Below are 22,172 nucleotides of genomic sequence, written 5' to 3' on the forward strand. Positions count from 1 at the left end.
TTGTAGTTTCTCTGTCGTGTATGAGGAAAAGCCCAACTAGTGTTATGGGTTTGTCTCCTGTTTTTCTGGTTAACAAAATGAACCAGACCTGGGAAGTACCCAGTGTTTGGCTTGAGAGATTAACTATAAGCAAAATGAGCAAAGAATGAAAGCCTCAGAACATATTTACCCGCTTCATAATACAGGAATTTTGTAATAATAAGAGACCTGGCACTATACTGATGGAGGACACTGGTAGATTTTTACTTGCAAATGAAAAGTGTGTGATAGAATGCCCTGTGGACAAAATACTGCAATTAAAAATCTATTTGAAATCCATTCTCAAGATGGAATTCAATTTGATTTAAATAGTGCTGCCCTAGGTTTGACCCCTCTCTAGTATGTTTGACTAAATGGTTTTAGATAATTTGCTGCATTACTTTAAATTAGTTCAAGTGTTCCTCATAGTAAAGGAATACAATTATCTGTTGGCCTTTTATTTAAATTGGTAATTTAGTATATGGCAAATTAATATAAAGGTTTTAAAACTGCAACACCATATGAAATAGCATCCTATATCATCCTTACTGGTGACATTTATCAATATATGTTATAGATTTTTTGCCTTTCTTTTCTAGCCTGCAGTACACAAAATTCTCCAGAGTTTTCAGGAAGTCTTGCATAATTAAATATGATATCTCAAAAAGAGTGATCCTGATAAGCTGTGAGAAGGGCTGTCATAAACCTTCAGGAAAAATATTAAACCAGAAATTTTCTTTCTTGTAAAAACGTATTGAGCATGCAAGAAATACTAGGTTGGACAGTAAACAAAGGGAATAATGTTTTAATTATGTAGGAATGGTAATGAAGCTGAAGTGATCAGGATTTTTCTTTCTTTCCTGAAAAGGTTTTCCCATCAGAAAACTTCAGTTTGTCAAAATGGCAAGGCAATACATCACTTGAATAGGAGGGACACAGGTTAATCGGTAGCATGACTGGGGCATGGCAGGCTGAGGTTGTGTTTCCCTTTGATTCTGAGCTAAGATTTTCTGAAAGGTCTGACTTTCTTATCTACATATACTGGATAATCTTTTGCAGGAGGAAAAAGGATTTTTACACTATATAAATTGCTCAAGTAATATCAGTCACTGTAAACCAAACAGGCACAGGCAATCAATTTATACCCATTGGTACATTACAGTACTGTCACACTCTGTGTTTAAAACAAGGACCCTAGAAATTTCCCATTTAGTATTTCACCCCTTGCAACCTGTCTTGGAGAGACATTTTACAAGATCTGATTAACATAATTGTGTATTTAATGATTTTCTTTGTTGCTAAGTTTGCTTATATTACTGCCAATTATTTAAATCCCATCTTTGACATGGACTGAACATGTAGATGGACAAATTTTTCAAGGTTTGAAGACAAACATACAAGGAAACGTGACTAGACTAAGGGCGTGTGAATTCCTCTTTGACTTGTAAACAAATCATTTAAGGACAGGAAGATCCCAAAGTAAACTCCACTTTCCTTGCATAATTGTCCTATTAAGATTACAGGCAAGATGGCTTTTTATATCTGACGCCCGACCCAAGATACATAAATCAATATCATTTCTTGTTAAGGAATCCTTGCCTCTCCTTCCCAAAACCTATTTACAGGACAAAGTGGATAACATTTCTAAAAATATCAGTGCTGTACACAAGCAAATGAATTTTAGCCAAGCATTCTCCAAGGCAACTCATTATGAATCAATATATTCTTCCTCATGGTGATCATATAATTTAATCTCTAAAGAGTTAGTAAGAAAAACATATGGAATTTAAGGCATTTGTTAGGATTCTTATTTTGACTTCTTAATATAACAAAACTGTCTACCCTGATACAGGGAAAATGATGGTCAGGAACCAAAATTTTTTTGATGAGTCACCATTTTGGGGTACAATCTTCAAATCAGAATTCCCAAGGAGGATAACTAGAGTGTGTTGCTGACGTCACACATTTTCTGTTTGCCTGTAAAATGCATGAATAGTGACTGCAGTTTTCAGGGGGACTGGAAGAGTTAATACCTCTAACAGAAATTCAGAGGATTCAAGCTTTTCATTCAAGCCATGTAGGAAAGTCAGGCCAGCTAAAAAGCATTTTGGACTTTGGTCGCTTGATGAATTGGCTGTATAGTGTTAATGTATATTTTGTATGATTGATGTGGCTGACATTTACCTGTCAAGCATGTCTATCTCTTTGCACTGTTGAGCACTAGGAACCAAAGATTTAGCAAAAATATGTGAAGTCAAAGAATATTCAGATTTATAGCTTGCCCTGTTGGCCAATGAATTTAATTTTTAAAATTATAACCAAGGACAACTCAAGGGAGCTTTCAAAAGAAACTGAGGTATTTTGCCATTCACAGTAATCAACCAGGGTTGCATTTTCCTCTGCATGTTGACTTCATGGTTTGAAGTCAACAGTCATTATTGATCAGAAGACATCTTCCTTCAGAAATTTTTAAGCAGTATTGCTCACATTTTGTCCTCTAATTACTGTCCTTTTTAAAGCATGCACATTATTACTTTTGGTAACTCCCAATATTTGTATGCAATGCAAGCAGGACTAATAAAAGAATGTCTTAATTTACAGAAGAAATATTATTTCATGTAATTTCCACAATCTATTGAGACTAAAATAGCCATTTCTGGTGTACACTAGGTAAACCTACCTTCCTTCCTTCATTCCTTTGTTCCTTCCTTCCTTCCTTCCCTCCTTGCCATTTATAATGGTTTCTGTGACTTAAAGTAATTTCAATCCAAGGTAATTTTTCTGGACATCAGTAACTGTTGTCAGATAGAATTAGGGAAGAAGCTCATTCTGTCTTCTGAAACTTCCATAAATATAATTATAAACATTGGGAAGTTTTATTAAGAAGCATTGTCATATCCTGGAATAGATAAATGTTAGACCAACTGTATAGAAAATCTAATCTCTCAGTAGTGTTTCAGAAGCAGAGGGTATGGAGGAATAATTTACAGCTTCATGTCAACTTTTACACTTGTTCTTAATAAATTTAATAAGTTCAACTTCCAACTGGTGGTTGACATTGCAATTGATGACTCTGGTTAGAAAAACAACATAAACTGCATTCTTTTCACAACTATTGTGTAATATCAAATACTGTATTAATATGAAAATATGAATGCTCTGGGAAGTTCTATTCCACAGAGCTAAATGCTTCTGTTATTTATTGAAACATAAAAATTCTAGTACAAAATGAAATGCATCCCTCAAAGCATGGATGGAAACTAAAGTACTGCAAACTCAGAATGTCACTTCTCAGTGCAAACTTACTCCTTTGAAATGATAACTGACTTAGTGGATAGAAGAAACAGATAATAGGTAAGACTTAGCCTGATTTTTAAAGCTTTTGATAGTGCCTTATATAAAGTCTCATATTCAATCTGGGAACATATGATCTAATTACCTTAAGGTAAATACACATTAAGCCAAAAAAACCCCAATGTGCACATACACAAATAATTATGCCAATGGGAAAGAGGCCACATTAAATACTCGGAACACTCAGTGCTATGTTTTGTTCAGTTTTGGTTTGCATAAATGATTTGAACAACAAAATAGAGACTATGCGTCTAAAAAAGATGACAAAAAGCTGTTTTTTAAACAGTCCAGTGAACAGAGTTTGATAAATTGGAGAAATAGTCTGAAATCAGTGTAATGAAATTTAAAAAAGAAAAAGTAAGTCCAGTGAGAATTTGAGAATAAGAACTACTTTATATGTATATGGAATGGAGGATAACTGGCTAGGTGTTGCAAAAAAACAAATTTCAAGAAAGCAGGAACTGAGTAGCAGGATACTGTTTAGTGTGGGAATATACTAAAACATCTTTCCTCAGAGCTGATGAATCCCTCAGCTGCTGTACTGTGCCAGCTTTGGGCACAGTATTTTAAAACAGGGTGGACTTAGAAGGAGAGTATCGAAAGAGAGCAATTAAGAGGTTAAAAGATGAGAAGGAGCTTTAGAGTGATGGAAATGCCATATCAAGCAGAGGTTGTTAGGTACTCCACATATCCTCTGTGAAATAGGTGCTTCTACCTTGAAAATATCAGCTGGAGCTGATGCTTCCAACTCTGGGTCTTCCTGCTAGTGATCTAGGAGTTTCTGTCATTTAGATCCTTTCTGCTCCACGACAAGAAGCCTAAAGTTTCTGCACATACAGATCTTAGGGACTATCTGCCTGCAACAGCTCACTAGAGTCACAGAACATGAAAGTCTGGGACAATCACTAGATGACACAGGAGGAACCAAGTAAAAAGGCTACCAGTCTAAATAAGCATGCTTGTAAGCTATTGATGCTTCACTCCTGAGAAATAATTTTTACCATGTAATCCCTTGCTGGTTCCACCTAATTCCCATTTTGAAAGAAGTCTTTAGCATTCAGGACCTGCCAAGCAGGTCCTAAATCACACAGGTGCTTTCCAATATCTGCTCCAGGGATGTTTCAGATTAACTTCCATTTCAGCCTATTTTAAATACTGACATGTCCCAACATCTCGCTTGAGGCACAGCTGTCATGTGAGGAACACAACTTGATGCCATAACACAAGTATGTTGTATGTTACAGTAAAAACTGATGTTGCAACTCACACAGAAATACTTTAGGTTCTCCTTTGTTCTGCATTTTTGTTCTTTAGCTCCTCTGAATCGTTGCAGTGGCAATGAGCAATGTTCTTCAATCAGCACATGCTTCATCTCTTCTACTCTCAGATCATAGTTAATCGGAATTTGATTAAAGTTCATAACTAGAATATTTAAGTCTACTAAAACTAAATTTTACTAATTACTGAAGAATTTATTCAATATTTAAGCTACTACACTAGTAAGCCCTCTAGGGATAAACAGAGGTTTACTTAAATAAGGTTATCCCTTTGGCTACCAGAGTGTCTATATGCAGATCTCTATAATCCTTAATATGTATCTAGCCACTTACAGAGTACTGCAAGACAGTATGCATTCTGACTGACAAAAAATATACATTTTTTCTAATATCTTATGATTTCTGACAAGTGTAATTATTTAACATTGAAAATAACTTAGATAACTTCTTGAAGCATCAGGTTTTCCCCAACCCCATGAGGAAAAAATTGCATCCTAAAGAAGTTAACTTTCCAATACATCTGTAGGTGATGCTGATCTTATACAGCCTAATTTCTGGTGATACAGAAAACTGAAATTATGGTTGGTCCCAGTGAGACAGCATGGTTAGAGAGTTTTCTCTCTCTGAGTGCTTGTGCTTACTCTAGGTTTGGTTTGCACTAATGCAGTTACTTTGCATTTAATATGCTGCAAGATGGAGCTGCTTTACCCAGAGTTTTGAAGTGAAAGGAATGGAATATTTGGCTTAGCATATATATCAGATGATTTTTAAGCATTTTATATGTGCAGACACCAAAAAGGTATATGCAAAAACATCAAGGGTTTTTTCTGTATTTTTTTTTTAATTAAAAAAAAAAACCTGCAAAGATTACTGGCTATTGATGTAGTACATTTCATTTAGCCAGTTCTACTTAGCACCTAAGCCCCTGATAGGGTAGTGCCAGAGAACTCTGTGCAGGAAAAGGTTTTCAAGGAACACTTAGCATAGGATACTGTCTGCAGTACCTGATGTCAAGCTGTCTAACCTAGCATGCTGGCACTGTGTGCTGAAAACCAGATGCAATCTCATGGGGGTTTTCAAAGTCAGCCCAAGATAAAGCAAGGTTTGTCCCTTTTAATTTCTTCTGCCTTACTCTATAATATAGTTTTGTTACAGATGTACATAGCATATGACCACATTTAGCTAGTTTCCTAGCAAAATCTGAATCTTGTTACCTAATTTGTAAACATCAAATTCTTGACATAAGTAGAAGTTTCAGAGGCCCCTAGGATTTATTTCCACATGAATTAATGACAGATAATCTTTAGCCATCAGTTAGCAGAGTATGACTGAATAGTCTGTCCGGAATTATCTCTAAAATTTAGCAGTTGAAAAACTGAATAAAAGGTAGCTTTCAATACAGGGAGAAGGTGCTTTAAAGAGACTGCCTCTTCCCTACGCTAATTTTCACAATGGCAAGAGGCTTGGATGAAACATAAATAAGCGTATGCAAAAGCTGGTTTTGATATACCAGTAAAAATGTACTTTGCCATGTTGGATACTGAGTGCGCTACTGTTATAACACATGGGATGGAAGGGTTTTTGTGTTGTGGTAGGAAAGGGAGGCATGGGGAAGAACAGTAAAGGAAGTAGTTTCCAACAATCCTCATTAATGGGTGGCCTAAATTTTAGGCAGCACGAAGAGAGGAAAACACAAAAAGTCTAAGTCATTCGACGATTGTATAATAATATAGGTTTTTTTCCAAAGACCTAAAACTAAAAAATAGTATCATATCCATCTAATGGAGTTTCAGTGGCTGATGATAGTTTGTACCTGACTTTACTGTATTTTTGTCTAGGAATACATAATTTACAAAGACAACATGAACAGTAGCATGGATTCTCATGGCTGAGATAAATAAACTAAGTTGTGACTTGGAGAGAAATTAATTCAGACTCTACATATGAACACCTTCTTAGATAGTTATGGACTACAGTTTCTTCCCACACCACCCAAGAGAATTCTCCTGAAGCCAAATGGAGTGATAAGGAAATTAAACTGAATTTAATCTGTACACCCCATCTGTATGATGTTTCCAGTCATGAAGAAATGAATGCTTAAATTCAAAGTGAGATTCTTGCAAGAATCAAGAATAAGAATTCATTTTCCTTCAGCTAGGAACACTCCTAACTCTGATCCTCTTCCCAAACTGAAAACATGCTCAATTTGGTACCTTTGTTCAAGTAAGCAAAGGAAACAAACTCTGGAGAATGAAAGCAATTCCATGCCACCGCTGTCAATTTTAATTTGCTTTTTCCTGTGATATGCTAATAGTTGCTAAATTTTGAAAAAATCTATGCTCCCAATGAAAGAAAGAACTTCAAAAAAAATGTAATGGTGTACTTAGCTATCTACCTTAAAGTCCTCTTTCTGAGAGCTTTAATCATTCTTTGGATGAAGCTGATGTCACCTGACCCTCTTCTCTAAATCAGAGTAAGAACATTCGGGTCAATATGTACTGGTCTAAAAATGTATAGAATGAGTTCATCAGGGTGGGCTGAACAAAACAGTGTTGACTGATCTAATGCATGCAATCAATACTACTTTACTGCATGGCTATTTGTAGTCACAAATAGATGAAGGTTAATGCAGGCATTACCTTTGAGGATCCCAAGGGTAGAGGCTTAATCTCCTTTTCCCTCAATGACACTACTAACACTTAAAAGTAGTTACAGGAGGGCCACTGCTCTGACAATGTATGATTCATGTTTGTCATGCTGTTTCCTAGAATAATTTCACTCTTGCAAGACTGAAAAATACAACATACATTTTTATGCCAATAGATATTAGAAATTGCTCATTTCTTAGGACTCATAATAAATTCACACACATTTATGAATACATTTGTTACTTTTCAGTAAAATAGCCAATGCTTTTGCTATAAGTTCTGGGAATACTGACAACATAATCTACCAAAAAGGCATGCAATTTGTAACCTATTCTTTAAAAAATAAAATTACATTTGACATTATGCACCAACAGTGCTATCTAAGTATTGGTCCTGGCAGGCTGGATAACATATTTTCAGACAGTGTACTCCAAAACTAGCAGAATTAACCAAGAAATAAACTTGTGGGGTAATTTAATTGTTAATAATTCACTGCATATTAATATACTGCTATTGTTCCTCTGTGTTGCACACAGCATAACCTTCCATGCTATTTGTAATCTTACTTAACAAACCATTTTCTCTTAAACTAAGTATACCTTAAATTTCTTCTTTCGATATTATTCATAAGACTTGAAAATATATAACAAGTTACAGCCTCTCATTTATCCATCCTTCCTTATTTATTCTCAGAATACTAAATCTATAACCCAGCATCATATTTCTATTGCTGTTTGTAAGCCACCTAAACTGTGCCCTTGCAGTACATCAGCAGCTTCCAGACTGAATTACAGCCTTCTATACAATTAGAGGTGTTACATTATGTGAGAACCGATGCCTAATTATGAGTCCACAAAGTGGTGCTCTGAAGCACAGCCTTCCCCTGCATCTCTGATTACTGCTGCAATTAAGCGTTTCATAAATTCCTGAAAATGAAGAATCCTGCTGTTCATTTGAGATGTTAGGACAGGCCCTTCTCTATTCTGTGTCATGAACCCTATGTCCTTACTTTTAAGATCTCTATAAAGTTAATAAGACAGTTACCAAACAGCAGTGATTGCAAAACCGGATACTATTTCTATGATGCCTGCTTCACTAAAACTCAAATGTGGAAAAATGACCATGGCGCCTGGTTTCTGATTTTTTTTAATATGCTGTAGGTACTACCCTTTTTCTTTTTAAGCTAACTGAAACACAGCTGAGTATCTACAGAAGACATCGTCTTTCTGCTAGAACACACTGAATCCAAATTCCGATTATTTCTTAAATCAAAAGCAAGAAGCCATGCAGTAATAAAAGGTAGAAATCTCGCATGTAATAAGTGATAGGAACAGGGATCAGACTGTCAAGATCTAAACTGAATAAATGACTGAAAGTATTATTTCTGTTTGCCTGCAGGTGAAACCATCAATGCTCTGGATCTTTTAGGAATTTATTTTTTTGAATTATAAGCCAAAACTTTTTCATTTGTATTAGCAAATTCTTAGATAAGGAAGGAGTCATAATAATTTCAATGCCATCAGAAGGTTGTGAATATGTTTTCTGTTCCACTGTGGTATAAACAGTGATTAAAAACCATAAAAAGAATAAGATGGTTTTACAGGTAGTTACTTAGCTGTAGTATATTGCTTCAGGTTTCATAGGAGATGAAAAAAGTAAGAAAGAAGATTAAACACCAGGAAAAAAAAAAAAAAAGCAATAATAGGAGAACAGGCTATTCTTCTCCAAACTTGCTAATCTCTGAGCATGAGTGTGATTATGGTGTCTGGGCTTTTGTGGAAGAAAACAACATCAGTCGTGTGATACCGTATATCATCTTCTACAAGAGGAAAAGTACTGAGCTAGGAAAAGGGATGCAGCTCCTCAGCAGATGTGTGTAAATTGGTGTCACTGCCTTTCTCTTAAGAAAGAAAAAAAATAAACTGAGAAAAGACCGTGTAAGTCTAAACAATAACTTGAGGGGAGATGGGAACAAAGGCAAGTACTAGTCTTTAAGTCTATGTAGGACATACTTTAAAATGGATCTAAGTTAAGACCATAGTTTAAAACCTCTGGTAAAGGTGAATATAAACAAACATGAGAAAAATGTAAGTTTTAAGATATACTGATAATCTGAGAAGGAATATCTGCCCTAGTCACTAGGGATAGATTCTAAAAGGGAGTTAGTAGTATTTTTAAAATAGTGAAAGGGAAGATTTAAAAAAAGAAAAAAACAAAACCAGTTTTGTTGTCCTAGTTGTTATTGGAGTTACCAGACATATTAAGAATAATATGATTGAATGAACAAATAAAGATGACAAGTGTATTTGATATATTTTGGTCTTTTGAACTTTTTCTCTATCTGTAATTTGTGTCCAGAAGCAAAGATTTTCCTGGGTGTTACTAGGGACCTGAGACACCCCCCCACACCATTTTCTCCTCTCTAAACTTATCAGGTGCTGCACATTCATGCTCTAGATCATGTGAAAGGGCAAACTTATGTCCTCGGGTGGCTCTCCCAACCCCTCTGAGCACGTGGATTTGTTCTTTAAACATCTCTGGGACCAAATTGATTGCAGTTACACTGACATAAATCAGAAATGCAGAGCTGCATGTGTTGCCTTCCATCAGCAGATATTTTTTTTCTAATTCCTATGATTTTAGTTATTTGACATGGGACTTTTTCGTTGAAAGAAAGTAAACAAAAATTCAGACCAAATGGAATCACTGGATCTGCTGTAGCTTTCTATTTGTGCCTTTTAACTTTTGTAATACAGTTGAGAATGCTACTTAAGTTCTTGACACAAGCAAAATTTGCATTGTTTGTTGTGAATTTTAAGTGAGAATTTCAGACTAAATGATCATTTTTTCTGTACAGGAATGACTGCTTCAAATGTGATCACTGAGAACATTCTTTGATGAAATGAGTGTAAATAATATCCTACTAGACCTAAAATTTTCTCCATTTAAACATGCCTAAAAATGTTGTTTTATGGAAGCTATATCTTTTGTCAGGAGAAGAACTGTAGACCAACACTCATCTTAGATTAATTCCATTGTACTGAAATAAAATAGCTTGTTTCATGAAGGAAGGTAATCAAAGGCATCAAGAAGATACATTTCTGTAAAAAGGAAGCACTTTGATTCAGAAGAAATGTCACACTATGTAATCTTAATATGAAATATTCATCAAAAGATTATGTTCCATAAGCATAAATGATTATTTTTCATTCAGTATGTAGAATAAAGTAAGAGGCATAATCACAATTCAATGCAAATGTAAAGTAGCAGAAAATAATTGATCATGTTTATTTTCTGTTGTCTGGACTCTGTCTTTAGGGTTCTGTAGGCCAGTGATAAAAATGGACACACAAATCCATTACGAAAAAAAAAGGAATTAACGAAGCAAGTTGTTGGAAGTCTAAGACAGTATTCAAACAAGAAAGATCCTTATACCTGAAGTTATTTCTATTATATGCCAATAGGTTAAAGCATATTGTTAATACACTGCCAATGGCACACTACAGCAGCAATTATGTAAAATAGTGCAGTATTCAGATAGAATAGTAATGCTTGTTTGGCACAGAATTTGTTGAGTTTATGTTGCACTTCCTAATGGGAGGAATGATCTCAAGAAGCCTCCTACCCTGGAAGAAGAGATCATGTTGCCCATCACTGTGCCTTTCACGCTTTCTCCTGAAATGAAGGGCACCCAGGACTGCTCAGAAAAACAACCCAAAATAATGGATGGCTCTGTGGACTGAGAGGCAAACCAAACCACACCAAACTCTACAAAAGATATCTTAAAATAAAACTGAGATGTATAGAGCAAGTAGAAAAAGACTGTAAGCAATTCTTTAAACCTCTGCTATAAAATAAAACTGCAAAACCAAAGGAAATGCAAGATGTGTAACATAATCCAATCAGTTTTGTGATGGAGATTATAAAAGTAAAATGTACTGAGGAAACTGATAAAGTATTTTTGTCAAAGAAAAATAAAATTTTGATATAAAACCATGATCATACCCTGTAAATAAAAGAGCATCTCTTTCCAGTATATTAATATTAGACATTTAAATAAAATAATTTCCTCCAGAGGCCATGGAATTATGAAATTGTAAAGTAAAGTCTGTTTAATGTGGCTAATTAGTAGCATGTTAAATCAAGCATGCTGAATATACATTTCAATTGCATTACATGGAGAAGTGGTTGGGAATAGGAAAAGACCATGGTGTCTAATACCACTCAGGGAGTGCTGAATCACAAGCCTGAAACTTCAGGGTCCAGCTTAGAAAGAACTTGCCCTCCAGGGACTCCTTTGCCAGGACCACCCCATGCTATGGATGGGCAGTGCTGCGGGAACTCAGGCACCACTGGGTGGAGATCTGGCCAGCCAAGGCAATACGGTGAGAAATTATTTCACTCAGTATTTCCTGGTCTTGTTGATCCGTCCACTAAATCCATCCTGCTAATTGTCTCACTCCAGGACATGCCTCATCTGGATGGATCCCAGGCTAGGCAGTTTCATGCTCAGCCAGCAATGGGAACACTGGGAGGAGTGGGGCTTGACTAACTGCTCTCTGCGCCGTCAAGGTATGCTGTTGGGGCAAGGCCAGTTTTGCTTATTGTGGCCTTATAAGGAAGCTTGGAGTTTGGCAAGGGTGAAAATAACTTACAGCGAGGGGGTTAGTCTTAGCTAAATTGGTCCTGGAAATGTTTATAGGACAACTACAATATTAAATTGTGTAGAGCAAAGAGATTGACTAGATACGCTGGCAGTGCTGAGTAAATTGCCTTCCCACTTTTCTTTCAAATCCTAGTCCCCTTGTTTCCTACATTACATAAATATTAGTTTACTCCTGGGGGTCTGTCTTTGGTAAACAAACTAGTTTTCTCAGAAAGCAGGCTCAGATGTGACCTGGGACAGTTTGCTCCCAATTCCATCCCAGTTGTACCAGCATCACTGCACTAGCTTTGTCTCCCCATGCCCTGCACAGTCTCCAGCAGGTCCCCACCACCACCTCATGCAGTGGGGCCTGCAGTAGCCACACTCATTTTCATGCCACTTAAAAATCCTATCATTCTGCTAGCCTGTAGCACAGCCTTTTTGTTATTTCAAGACATTCAAAAAGAGGTGCCCCCCCCCTGCCCCTGTTCTTCTCAAATCCCCCCATCTTTGTTAACCCTAGAGGGGTGCCAGAGAAGATTTTGAGCTTACCCCCATGCTGACAGCTGTACAGAGGGGACATGGTGAGTCCATCCTGGGGCAAGGCAAGCCACAGACAGTGTGTGCACGGTGGCTCTGCTCTGCCTGGCCTGGAGCTTGGGCCCATTTCGGGAGCAACTGGGGATGGAGCCATTAGCAACCTCCAGAGTTAAGAACTAGGAGAGACTCCTCCTGTTTTAATAACCCCAGCAAAGACCTCCAAAATGGAGAAAAAGCTTTCAGACATATTAACACCTTATAACATTGTGGTGGACTGAAATGAACAATAAATAGTTGAAATATTCTTTTATGATGTAGAGAAACAGAATGCTGGTCCATCAGAGTATTCGTTGTTGATTCTACTTTGGTATGTTGGAGCACAAACCCAGAGGAAAAAAACAGTAAATGGACTTTATGCTGACAGAGAACTGCTTTAGTGAAATACTGATCAAAACACCATTAAATTAAAAAGACAAAGTGTGATTGTTTATTTTACCACAACAATGCTCCCAAAGAATGCTTTAACACATTTGTCAGCACCTTTAAACTTCACCTTGTGTTTCAAAGATATGAAGATTAGGCAGTAAAATTAACTTCTGCTTGAGGCTAGACCAAAATAACAAGATGTAAAATAATTTTAAGATTCAGATTTGTCAGGCATTTGGTTTTGTGCAGAAGTGCTGTTCTAAAAAAGGAAATTCGCAACAATTTTGAACGTTCTGGGATTTACATCCCCCCTCAAACACTGAACAGCAATGCAAATCGGGAAGAATGTTGCTGGAGCTAACAGCTATGTTAGATTTAAGGTGATTCTTGGGCACTACCCTAAGCATATCTGTAGTTCTTCAATGAGTACGCTTAAAGTTAATAATGTGTTTAGCAGCTTTCTAAAGCAAAGCCTAAATCTTTCTGTTCTCCAAGTATATTTAAGGCCTAATCCAAAATGGAAGTTCTTTTAGTATGGATTGAGTGGCCTCACAATGACATTGACCTGCTCCCACAGCACTCTAACTCCATCCTTGCATGCCTAGACAGTGTCTGTGTATATCTCCCAGGCCACCTGTTGCTACTTCCACGTTTTTATGTCTCTTTTTTATGTTTTAATTTTTTTTCAGGAGCTCCTTGTTCATCTGTGCAGGCCACCTGCTACCTTTGCTTGATTTCTTGTTCATCAGGATGAACCATTCTTGAACTTGGAGGAGATGATCCTTGGAAATCAGCCATCTCTCCTGGCCCCCTCTTTTGTCTGGGACAGTGTCCCGTGGGATTATTCCAAGCAGTGCAAGTCTGCCCTCCAGCAGTTAAGGGTTGTGGTCAATGGGATCTTCATCTGGTAGGAATTAGGGTATTAAATTATATTTAAGAGAGAAGAAGAAGTGGAAGTAAATCCTAGTCCCATGAATGACAGAATTTTTTTCTGACTTCATTAGGTCCATGATGCCTTTTAAATTCTCTGTATCACTTTTAATTATAGCTTTTTTTTCAATGATCTGTACCAAGAATGCTAGCATCAAAAAGATATGAAAAGAAGTATTAGTGAAACAATAAACTGGAGAACAAAGGAGAGTTTGGATATGTGAATGACTGCCTGTGTAAGTTGAAGAAGAAATTATATATGCTTATCTGTCTTGCATCTAGTTATTCCTATAGCTGAAAAAAAATGATGTTTCTCATGTTTAGGCTCATGCTAAATTTCACATAGGTGAGATTAAATGAGATTATTTCCACACAGATTATAAAACTATAAAGGATAAAAAAAAGAATGTAGATCCTGAACTGATGTATGACCAAGTATTTTTATACCATTCCAGGCATAAGTGGATCTAATGACTTGGACACAAGCAAATTACGTGGGTATCATCATCATCATATACATCGGTTGCTCTGTATTAATTACTCATGTGTATATCCAGCTATACATGTGATGCAGGTTTCTCTTCAGAGATGCAATAACTTTAGTTATAAGAATAGTTGTTATCCTTAATACTATGTTGTACACAGTCGCTGTTTTTCCCTTGGATGTCTACCTTAAGACAGTTTCTTCTAGCCAAGTTTCCTGAACATGATTACGAAAACTCCACATGTGGTAAGTGTCAAAGCTTGTTTAAATGACCATGTAGCACATCTACTGTTTCCTTTTTATCCACTAATTCAGCTATCTTGTCAGAGAAGGAAATTATATTGCTTCAACATAATTTGCTCCTGATTTTTTTACCATCTTATTATCCTCGAGGTGTTGATAAATTGATTGTTTAATAATTTGTTCTAGTACATTTCTGGGAATCAAAGCTGGGCTGACCTGATAATTTTCTAGGTCGTCCTCTTCTTAAAAATAGGTATAACACCTGCCCATACCCACTGGTTTTCGACCTTACGTGACCTCCATAAGTTTTTGGAAACAATCACTGATAGTGCATACACAGATTCAACTAGTCCTTCGAACACTTTAGGGTGAATCTCATCATACCATTTCCATTGAAGTCACTTATTCAAATACTGGTTAGCCAATTCTTTTATTCCATACCCTCTGGTTAAAATTGATTTTCTTAAATAGCTGGTCAACTAACCTCTTTTGCTAAAGAGGTATCTGCTCTTTGCTCTTTTTGCTAAAGCAAAATAAGCCTTTTCTGTATCATCTACTTTCTGCTTTCCTTTCCCACTAAGTAACAGCAGTATAAAAAAGCAGAGGAAGTTACTCTAACGACAATCTTTTTCTTGTCTTTTATACTGTTATGCACCTTAGCCTTTCCGACATCCTGTTAGATGACTCTGCTGTTCTTTTCTACTCACTTCCAGTCATGGGGTTTTGATTCCACATTTTGTACAATTCCTTTTCACTTTTCAGGATGTTTAAGAAACTTGATGCTGCCATATTACTCCTCTATTCTACTTCTTCTGCTTCAGAAGAATTTCTCTTCTACCAGTCAATGTAAGATTTTCTGCACTCCTTTTGTCCCTAAAATTTCTTTCTAAGATGTCCTACTTACCAGTTCTCTGAGCTCATTGAAGTCTGTCCTTTCTGAAATCCATTATCTTATTTCTACTGCTCTCAGTCCTCCCTTTTCATGGTGAATATTTTGTGATTGATAAATAAGTTTTTAACCAATGCCTCTTTTAGTCAAAATCAAATCTAAAGTAACCAGTTCTCTCTTGACTTTCTCCATCTTCTGGGTTGGCCCTGGCCAGCAGCTAAGCACCCACACAGTCACTATCACACTCCCCTAACGTTGTCCCCTATTGGGATGAAGAAGAGCATAGGAAGAGCAAAAGTGAAAAAGCCTCATGGGTTGAGATAAATGCTGTGTAATAAGGGAAGGAAGGAGGGAAAAAACCAGGGATGCAAAGGCAATTACTTTCCACCTCCCACAAGCAGCCCAGGCAGTCTCCAAGCAACAGCTACTTTGGAAGGAAAAACCTCCCCAGTTTTTATTTCTGAGTATGATGTTTTATGATATAGAATAACCCTTTGGCCAGTTTGGGTCAGCTGTCTCAGCTGTATTCCTTCCCACTTATTGTCCACCCCCAGCCTATTTGTTGGAAGGCAGAATAGGAAAAAGAGAAAGTCTTGAGGCTGTGCAAACACTGTTCAGCAACAGCCAAAACATTGGTGTGTTTCAGTAACAAATCCAAAACACAGCACCATATGGGATCCTATGAAGAAAGTTAACTCCATGCCAGCCAGACCCAGTATAATGTTTTGAAATAAGTAGATGTTCTCAGCGTTGTCAGGAGCTTTATAAGCCATTGATCTCTTCCCATATTATTATGCTAACAGATACCGAGATAATGAAAGTTCTCCATTACTATCAGATGAAGGCTTCTCTTAGTTGCTCAAAAAAGCCTATCATAATCTTCTAGAGAAATAGTCTGTACTAGATCCATAGAAGGATGCAACCTAAGATCTTTTTTCTCTTTAAAGTTCCCCCGGAACTTTCTACAGGTCTCTCTCTTATCCCTGTCTTGTCTGTAGAACAAGTATGTATGAGAAACCATTCAGAAGCTTAGAGATGTAAGTGCATATAAATGCCAGAAACCACAGAACATCTTCAAAAATCTTTTGAAATACTGACACGGGGACACAGTAGACCATGGCTACCAGTAACACCTGCAGAGTTTAACAGCTTGCAGTTGAGGGTAATGATAAAACAGTGGTCCTTTTCTCGAAAAATAATATTTCTTTCACTTGAGCTAAGGGGAACTGTATGATAAAACTTCACATTACTATTATGTAGCATGCAGGCTCAGATCTAAAATGCTCCTGGCTGTCTCATTCTGAGAACCCATCCTTGAATTTCCATCTGAAGCTTTCAGACCAGACCAGGCTTGAAACAGTCCTGCTCAAGTGTGTCTGATTTCACTGCTGAGCTGTTGGTCTCAGAGCCAGTCTATCTGCATTTCATACACAGTAGAAATCAGCCCTAACTCCTTTCATGGGTCTAGAGCATAAATTCTGTAGTACTTTTATGAAGAGTGAGGTTTATTGAGCAGAAATATATGTGTGCATGTTTTCCTGTCAATCCCCCTAACAATCTGTAATGGTTCACTAAGCTTAATTGATTTTGAAAAAAAGGTGGGGGTTTCTTCAAGTTTGTACAAGCTGTATGAAAAAAGGCACCTGCGAATAGGAGAAAGACACTATCAATGCCCTCCTGAACACCTGAGGAAGAAGTCCAGTCTTGTTAGAAGTTAGTTCTCACCCTTGACACACAAATCAATGCAAAACCAGTTCTGTTTCTCTCAAATTATTAATTTCACTGATCCCTGCAAATAAAAAAGTCACATGAACGATGCCATAGCCAAGCAATAAAGCATAAGGATTAAAAATTGAAATAGCACTCCATTAAAAAAAAAAACCAAAAAATTTTATTGATTGCAGTACTAGAAGTGGGGACATTAATAAACACTTCACAAATCACCACACCAGTCTTTTTGTCAGTAGGTTTAGTAAGTGAAAGATTTATAATATTATTGTGTACTTCATTATAATTTTGTTAAACATTACAGTTTTATATGGGCCTAAAGTCTGCTTCTTTTCTCCTGCACTTCCATTTTCACTTCAGAAAAAGTAAAAGGAGGTGTGGAGGGAAAATTAAATTACCAGCGCATAAACAAATGAATAAACCCCCATCTTTTTTAATGCAACATGTATTTAAATTCAAAGCTTGAATTCCAGACTGAGCACTTGGGTGGGGTCTTACAGCACTTACCGTTCACCAGGCACAACCCCAGTGGCTTTAGCAACCCTGGAACAAAACCTCTGCAAGGTGATTGCATTCTGCTACTTCATCCTAAAGGCGTGTCACTGTCAAACATCTTTTCAAACAGCTTTTTAGTATAGCAAGCCTCTCTGTGTAGTATCTCTTACAGTTTAAAGCTGCAGCCCCTTCCTTTGGATTGTTCCTGCATTGGCAAATAACAGCCATGATGTGAATACTGAGAAGGCAGAGACCAGGTTTTGGCCTCAGTAAAATGCTAGGTATTTTCACTAAGAAATAAAATTCTGGTCTGACTGATTTAGTTTTTTCTATTCTTCTGAATGCCTGTATTATCATTTAAATATCCTAAGTATTTTATTTTTTACAGCAAACAGAAACTCTGGTGTTTGTTTCCAACCAAAAGAGGGGAATTATGTGCATATTGTGATCTTTGTATCTAAGCATCAGTCAGGAATTTTGTTTGCTGGGCTTACTCCTAGTTAACGTAAGTTAGTTTTTTAAGACAGGCATCTCATGGACAGTCTTTATCTTCAGAAGTTAGAACATTTTGTTCTGGGATGAGTCAACAGATACACTGGTACACATACAGGTACACAACAGGCACTGCAATACTGGCACTTTTACTCACATTTAAAACCTTTCGGTGTGTACAGGAGCTTGATTATATTTTGTAGGAATGTCAAAGAGTGAATGAAAAAAAATTCCTTTGTCTCATTCATGGGCTACACAGTGACATTGGTAGATACATTGCAGGTTACCACAATTTTTCTAATAAAAACTGATCCGTAGGAAGTTAAAATGAAATCTCACTTACCTGTAAAGTGCTGAAAGTGGCCGCTTGTTGCCAGGTTTAGGTCTGTATGGTTTTGGTTCTCCTGCCATGTTGATATCTGAAAGCAAACAAACATTTGATATTAGTAAGCCAAATGTGTGAAAGGTAAGAGTGAGTTTGCAAAGGCACCTTCAAGACGAGTAATAGACGGTGAAAATGGACAGCATACCTTAAAACACCTATCTGTTTTTTACCACTTCTGAATTGATGCTATAAAAGTTTCCTAAAAATTCTTATTGTAATGCATGAAGATTTTAGGCAAAAAGTCAGTTATTGCTAGCAGAGAGAAATGACATTTTTTAAACATACATGAGTTTCCAGTCATGAAGCTGAAGGCAATAACATATTTCTATTACAGAAGGAGATTTGAATGGTAACTTAGATGTTGAGACAAACTGATCTCAAGTCAAATTCTGTTGTGGAGGACTATAATGGTTCTGAAGGTTCCCCTTTAGGGTCTAGAGAAATGCACACTGATCTTTAACTGCCACTTCACTATCCACTCAAAAGGACACTTTTCAAAAGCAAATAAAAGAGTATCTATTTCCTACCCCAAATATATCTTTTTTTTTTTTTTGCTCTGGCTTTAAAAATTGTATGGAGAAAGAGAAAATATGCTTTTGCACATGCTTTATCTTAGGCAGGTACTTATAATTCTCAACAACACCAGAAATCTTGTGCATGTTTTTTAAAAGTTCACTTACATTATGCCTGTGTATTTATCCTTGAAATTTAAAAATATGTCAAGCTTATGTAGACATCAGTCATGCTGGTTCTCAAATAACTCTCTTCTTTTGAATCATACTCAAAGACATACCAGGAAATACATGTCCGTCATTTTTGACTGCTTGTAACAGTTACCCATGGAGAAAGAAACACAGACCCTTCTGTGGAGAATACCTTGCTTGAGCTTAGGAAGCTATCTATGTAAACCCAAACCTATATTAAAAAGCTCTCCCCCCGCCCCTGACTGAATGTTGCAAAGTCAACATTACAACAAATGACATGGATAAAGTTAAAATTCTGATTAGGAAACAAATTCCATGACATTTGAGTGATGGTGCCACTAAATCTCTCCTCCATTTCACTAATGTACAGAAGACCAACAGTCAACAAAATCATCAGAGTTATTTCAGTGTAAAATTGCTGTGACAGAACAAAGTATCCTGTTCACTGTGGAATCACATGGTGATCACGACTTTCAAGGAAGCACATGTTCTTGTTAAGGTCTATGTTTAACCTGAAATTGAGTGTGGTGGAGGGAAAAGAGAAGTAGAAAGCTGAGGTGTAGAATGAGGAAGCATCACTGCCCAGCACAGTGACGCTAAAAGCCAGACATTTTTATTTAACCTATTCTTGACTTCAAAAGCTGCAGTAAAAGTCTGAGACTTACTTTTATTTCACACAAAGTGGAAAAAATAATCCATCTGACTTAATAAAAGAAACATCATAATAATAATAATAATAATCAGAAACATTGAAAATGTTTGTCCCTCAGATTTTTTGACAGAAAAGATTTTTCCATTGAAAATTTCATGCTTCAATCATTTAAAAGAATTTTAAATATATTTTCTATTTAAATTTGATATTTTGAGCTAAACCATCATTTATTTAAAATTATACAAGATCCTGAAATGAAAAGTTTTTGTGTAGAACTATTTTATATGAAATATACTTTTTGGTAAAATTTTCTCCATATGAACCATTTTGGAATTAAATCTAGTTGCAATTCCTTTTGTAGGAGCTGTATTACTCTTAAATCATAGTTTGCAAAAAAATATTAAATTTCTTGTTTTACTTATCTCTGTGAAGTTAGATTAATATTAGAGACAGTTTTCATACCTCCTTGAAATGCTTTCCTGCCCTTAATTTTAAGCAAGTGCTTTATTAAATATATATTAATCTTCCTCTTCCATGGTTGTTAAAAATTCAGCTATGATTCCCTTATCTGAAGAAATATAAATTCTACTAATGTTGACCCAACAAAGTAAACGTCAAGCATTTCTGAAAGCCACTGAGGAATTTTGATAGCAGTGCTGCATTTCCTTTGGCTCCTGGAAATAACAGAATTGGAACAAAATTTCTGTCCTGTGACCTTTATGATAATTAGACCTTTCCACAATATTTTAATATGTCAGCTTTAAGGTCATTGACTGTATTGACTTTCACCATCTCCTGCTAAAACTAGGTCAGATTTTAGGAAAAAAAGTAGAATTATAATCTCTTCTTGGGAAATACCTGAGACTGTGGGATTTATCTTCACATATTTTTCATGTTTCTCATCTGCTTCTCTTTCAGAGCTACAGCCCAGGTCACTGTTTCTAGGCATATGAACATTAAAGGACTTTAAAAAATTTTTTCACATCCTTCTGGGACAGATCAATACTATCTTGATGATTATTCTTGTAGACCTACATTTGCAGCTCTACAACACCCACTTTTAACAAAGACAAGTAGCGTAGAAGACTACGAGCTGTTTGTTATGTGTTCCCTTTATTTTAATCAAACACTGTCAGAAAAGTAATGCTGTAAGAAAACACAGCTGAAAAGCTGTTCAGAATCAGAGTCCGTCATACTTAAATAAATGTCTAAATGTACTAGCAGAAAACAGTGAACTATGTTATACAGACAGTAATAGCCAGAATTTCTCTTTACCACAGGAAATATTTCATAGAAAAGCTGTGCACATGGGGCTTTTCTCTTAATATGAAAGCGACTGAATAGCTCTGCAACTCCCTAAGCACCTTGTAGTAAGTTAAGAATGGATGTAGGAAATGGTTTGAAAAGTTAGAACAGATTTTTACCCCATTATTTTTCAGCACTATCTACTCCAACCACAATTTTCTAACTAAGATTAGAAGTGAACTTGTCAACATTTCATGGGACAGATTATTTCTAGCCCAGCTGGAAATCTTGTGAGATAACATGTTCTCTCGCTTCATCCATCGTTAGTTTCACAGCAGACATTTACATCTACTAGGTCATAAACTGTGTGTCAAATAAATTTGTTGGCTGCAACACAGAGATTTACCTGTGCTAATGATTCCACCCCAAGGAATGCAGAGAGGTATCACTCCTTATGCTGTAAAATTAGCTACTGCACTTGTACATGAATATGAACCAGGCAACTTGACAAAGGACATAGATATTCACATTGCTTCTATGTGGGAATGGAGCAGCTTAGGGACTCTTACATTACTTTCTCTGCTCATATATTATAAATGTTCACTTAGACATCAACTTTAAGATAAATTCAACACTGAAATTCAAAATATTAAGGAATCATTATGAATAAAAAAGAGATTGTGCAGACAACAGCACACTGTAATGCAGCAGCCTGCTCTCTCCGTGCTTTCAAAATGAAACGAGATTACTTTCTTTATTAAGAGAAATGCATCTTCAGTTCTATCCCTGTTAGCACAGCAGTGGTTAGTTAAGGCATGAGATTTAGATTTCATTCAAGGTTGTGTGTCATCAGCAGAATATAGCTAATCTCAAACACGGTATTTTTATTTCTAATTATACTGAAAAGTGCCTAGCAATTAATGAGAAAAAAAAATTGACTTAAAAAAAAAGAATATGCAAACCATTTAGAGAGAGCAGTGATTCTATTCAGTGGCTACATAAATTTGTCTGAAAGAG

The 22,172-nt window shown here is 36.3% G+C and overlaps 1 protein-coding gene across 10 annotated transcripts in view; it reads right to left on the bottom strand.

The window, feature by feature from the left end:
• The window catches only part of RALYL (RALY RNA binding protein like), a 411,995-nt gene that overhangs the window by 68,257 nt on the left and 321,566 nt on the right, over positions 1–22,172 (bottom strand). For all 10 annotated transcript variants that reach the window (XM_030011204.1, XM_030011212.1, XM_030011211.1 and 7 more), the window contains one exon: positions 18,513–18,588. In XM_030011204.1, coding sequence (XP_029867064.1) covers positions 18,513–18,588 — 76 coding nt within the window. The remainder of the gene's footprint in view (positions 1–18,512; positions 18,589–22,172) is intronic.

The sequence above is a fragment of the Aquila chrysaetos genome, chromosome 4, assembly GCF_900496995.4.
Source record: "Aquila chrysaetos chrysaetos chromosome 4, bAquChr1.4, whole genome shotgun sequence".
In the NCBI taxonomy this organism is placed as follows: Eukaryota; Metazoa; Chordata; class Aves; order Accipitriformes; family Accipitridae; genus Aquila; species Aquila chrysaetos.